The sequence below is a fragment of the Arachis duranensis genome, chromosome 6 (assembly GCF_000817695.3).
Source record: "Arachis duranensis cultivar V14167 chromosome 6, aradu.V14167.gnm2.J7QH, whole genome shotgun sequence".
NCBI lineage: Eukaryota > Viridiplantae > Streptophyta > Magnoliopsida > Fabales > Fabaceae > Arachis > Arachis duranensis.
The window spans coordinates 5,697,403-5,702,043 of NC_029777.3; the positions used below are offsets into that span (position 1 = coordinate 5,697,403).

Here is a 4,641-nt window from a genome sequence, read left to right on the forward strand (position 1 = left end):
GGCTCAAAAGAGGAAGAGGGGGATTAAGGGTTTTGGAAATTGTTAGGTCGGAGAGAAAGTGGAAATGGAATATACCAACTCATAATTAATAAAAAATTAAAATTATACATCAACTTTAATTTATGGTCCATCAAAAAAGACACATGTCCATAAAATTTTAAATCTCAAAACGCAACTAATGGTCAGGTGAAGTCATTTTTGATGACTTCATTATTGGAGTGGCCGCCTTAAATTATTCATTGTATTTCTATGTCTCAACCATGATATTGAAACAAAAATTACTCTAATCATTTTGGAATAAGCAGCCACCATAAAATAAATTATCAACTGTGGCAATTACGTATATGATTCCATCATGTGGTCAATAATTCAGTTTGTCGACTTTCTCAAGTACAAAACTGTTTTCTTAGTATTAATATCCGGTTCCTTAGCACTTAGCAGCAAGATATAAGAGCGATAGATCGATAGAGCTTTAGTCACGAGAAATGGAGGGAATAGAACACACAAGAGTGGAAGTGAATGGCATCAACATGCATGTTGCAGTGAAAGGGCAAGGCCCGGTCGTGCTCTTCCTCCACGGCTTCCCAGAGCTCTGGTACTCCTGGCGCCACCAGATTCTCGCTCTCAGTCACAAAGGGTACCGCTGCGTGGCCCCCGATCTCCGCGGCTTTGGCGACACCGATGCTCCTGCTTCCGTGGACAGCTATAATTGTGTCCACGTTGTGAGTGACCTTGTTGCACTTATTCAGTCTCTTCAAGTCGAGAAAGTGTTCTTAGTGGGTCATGATTGGGGTGCAATCATCGGTTGGTACCTCTGCTTGTTTCGTCCTGAACTAGTCAAAGCTTATGTATGCCTCAGTGTACCTTTCTTCCGAAGAAACCCCATTGTTCCCACCGTTGACTCCATGCGTGCTCTCTATGGAGATGACTACTATATCTGCAGATTTCAGGCATCCTCTATCTCACTCTCTCACTCATATATATAACTTACTGTTTGCTCCATGCATTTATATATCATGGATCTGATATGTAGGAAGAAGGCAAAGTGGAAGCTGAGATGGCTCAAGTTGGGGCTGAGTATGCCATCAAGAACATGCTTACAAATCGCAGGACAGGTCCTCCAATATTCCCTAAGGGAGAGTATGGAACCGCTTTCAATCCTGATATGAAAGAAGACTTGCCTTCCTGGCTCACTCAACAAGATCTTGCTTATTTTGTCTCCAAATTCGAAAAGACAGGTTTCACCGGAGGATTGAATTACTATAGGAATTTTAACAAGTAATTAAGTTTTCTTGAATCTTGATATTGAAATATACAAGATAGTATATTCTCTTATTAAAGATAAGTTTTCAATTGTAAATTTTTTGCAGGAACTGGGAGCTGACGGCACCATGGAGTGGAGCGAAGATCAAAGTGCCGGTGAAATTCATAGCAGGTGAGTTGGACTCGGTATACACATCGTTAGGGATGAAAGATTATATTGAGAGTGGAGGTTTCAAGGAAGATGTGCCAGGTTTGGAGGAAGTCATTATTCAACCAGGAGTAGCTCACTTCAACAATCAGGAGACGCCACATGATATCACTAATCACATTTACAACTTCATTACCAAGTTCTGATTCTACTTAATTATTACCCACTACTATTTGGTTCTGTTTTAGCGTTTTACCATAGGAAGCCATATATATAAGAATAAGGCTACTCCTCCTGCTCTCTGGAATGTATATCTCTCTTTAATTTTCACTTCTATATCTTATCCTAGAATTTGCTTTTAAAGTCCTCTTAAACTGAATAATGAACCTATTTTTCAGTTGCTCCGAGTGGTAGTTTTCTGCACCAATTTGCCACCTTACAAACCACATTTATAACCCTACCTACTCAAAACCCAGAATGTTCTAAAAGCAATTATTTACTAATCAGAAACATTCAAGGAAATGTAATGTAAGCTCATTATGAAGTGTACGTGTGTAAATTAAAAGATTACTATGTGATGATATCAATGAGAAGAGATCAAAACCAAATATTCTTTGTTAGTAAGGATAAGTTTGACAAACAGCTAAATAAAATTAAACTCCTAAGAAAGTATAAAACGCAAATGAAGCTGTTATGCAGAACTTTTGCATAAGTGGATGTAAATGATCGACTATTAAATGTTGTGAGTTCTCAGGTCAATAAAAAATTTTAAGATAAAAGGAAAGGAAAAAGAAGGAATTAAAATGTAAAAGTAAAGAAATAAAAAAAATAAAAAGAAAAAATATAAAATGTAAATGAAAAATATAAACAACAACTGAAAGAAAAGGTATAAGATGTAAATGAAAGACTCAAAGAAAAGGTAGGAGGAATATTTGATTTTTTTTTTTTTTATAATTATATCTAATAACTTTTTAAGAATCGTTTGTAAAAGACTTGTTCCACATATTTGGACAGTATAACTCTATCATAGGAGAGTATATAACGTAACTGTTTCTAAAATTGGCTCTAATAGTGACTTCCAAAGTTGCTTTCGATCTACACTAAAGTTGGTGGTTTTTTTTACAGAAAGAAACGTTTTTCAATTATAGAAAATTCAAACGGTACTTATAAATATTAAAGAAATATCAATTCTAGATAATAAGAAGATAGATATCCTATGTATTAAATTAAAATCTGATAACAAGCTCAATATTTGATTACTAAAAATATTAACAGAAAAAAATAAAGATCAAACAGAATTTCCTTTTTTTTTCTAAATCTACACATATGTGTTGCAAACAAATAAGATACATCTTTTTCTTTTTCATATATGATATGACCAGTAAACATCGGTTACGAGTTATGAGCTCGGCAACGTATGATCCTCGGCAACCGACCTTTTTTCTGAAGGATAGCATTAATCATTGCTTGTAACGTCAGATACACAATCAATTCTCAGACGTTACAACCTCGTCCACATGGATATAAAGGAACGAGGAAACAACCAAAGGTAAGATCATCTTTTTATGAAAGCATTCACATCACATATTACTCTACTGACTTAAGCATCGGAGTGCCTTTGCAGGTACCCGACCCCCCGCTCCAACCGACCGACGTATACTATACTCATCAGGGAGGAATCGCCGACCTACGTCAAAGAACCGAGTTATACCTCCACCTCATTCAGGCAAGAATAGATTGGCGCTAGAAGGAGGGCCTTCGTGTGAAATTTCCTTCCACGAGCCCTTGAAACCCTGACATTTGACGATGGCCGATGTCCCTCCCCCCACCCCGTCCGAACTTCTCCGGATGGTAACTGAGCTCCAGCAGGCGAATCAACGCATGGCTGAAGCAAACCAGCGCATGACAGAAGAAAACCAAAGAATGCAACAACAGATTCAACAATTGGCTAACGCCAGACTGGAACATAACAATGATCGTCGCGAGCGCCAGGAAAATGATGACCGACGCTCCGAACCGACTCATGTCTCGGAAACACCTCAAGACAACGACGCTGACAATCGGGACGAGGAGGCGATACCCGAGGATGATGATGACCAGCCCGACAACTCGGCGGGGCCTTTTACGGCCAACATCATGAATTTCCAACTACCACGACAATTCACGTTACCGACAACACTAACCCCATACGATGGGCTAGGGGATCCTAAGCAGCACATTAAAAAATTTAGATCTATTATGATTGTCAATGGGGCATCCGACCCCATTTTATGTCGTTGTTTTCCTTCCTTTTTAGACGGACCCGCGCTTGACTGGTTTTGCTCTTTGCCTGCAGATTCCATTTCACGCTTTCAGGAGCTAGCAAAGCAATTCGAACAACATTTTGCAGCATCGGCAATTTACTTGCATGATTCTGACTATCTGACTACAATCAAACAGGGTCCACAGGAGAGTCTGAAGGATTATATTACCCGTTTCACGAAAGTAGCCATGCAAATTCCTGGTCTACACCCAGAGGTCCACTTGCATGCAATTAAAAGCAGCCTCCGACCTGGCAAATTCCAAGAAACAATTGCAGTGGCCAAGCCAAAGACCTTGGCCGAGTTTAGGGAGAAAGCTAAGGGGCAAATAGACATCGAAGAGCTTCGACAGGCCCGACGAGCAGAAAAGTCTCCCTTCATGAAAGATGAGGATAAACCTCGGGAGAGCAAGAAAAACTTTAAGCCTGTGCCACGATACGAGTCCTACACTCAGTTCAACACCAAAAGGGACGACATTATCAAAGAAATTTTAAACTCCAAGCTCATCAAGCCACCCCGTAAAGCCGGCAACTACCCCGAGCCAAAGAACGTAGACAAATCGAAGTACTGCAGTTTTCACCAAAAGCATGGTCACACTACAGATGAATGTGTGATCGCCAAGGATCTATTAGAACGCTTGGCGCGGCAAGGACACCTTGATAAATTCATTGCAGGACATATGCAGAAACGTCCAAGCTCCGACCAACCCGCGACAATTTCATCATCCAAGGAAAAGGACAAAGCACCAGCTCAGCCCAGAGGAGTCATTAACTGCATTTCAAAAGGATATGCCGGTGGAGGAGAAACAAACTTGGCAAGAAAACGGACATACCGGGCCATGTTGGCGGTCGAACACTCTTCTGTCCAATATCAACCAACCCCAGACATCCCTGAGATGACTTTTGGTTGCTCTGATTTTAAGTCAAACCA

At 40.0% G+C, this 4,641-nt stretch overlaps 1 protein-coding gene across 1 annotated transcript; it reads left to right on the plus strand.

The window, feature by feature from the left end:
- Positions 1 to 431: 431 nt before the first annotated feature.
- On the plus strand, positions 432 to 1,808 carry LOC107492212 (uncharacterized). Its single transcript, XM_016113205.3, has 3 exons — positions 432 to 950; positions 1,034 to 1,278; positions 1,371 to 1,808. Exons 1-3 carry the CDS (start codon positions 486 to 488, stop codon positions 1,615 to 1,617), a joined length of 957 nt encoding a protein of 318 aa, XP_015968691.1. The 5' UTR covers positions 432 to 485; the 3' UTR covers positions 1,618 to 1,808.
- The last annotated feature ends 2,833 nt before the right edge of the window (positions 1,809 to 4,641 follow it).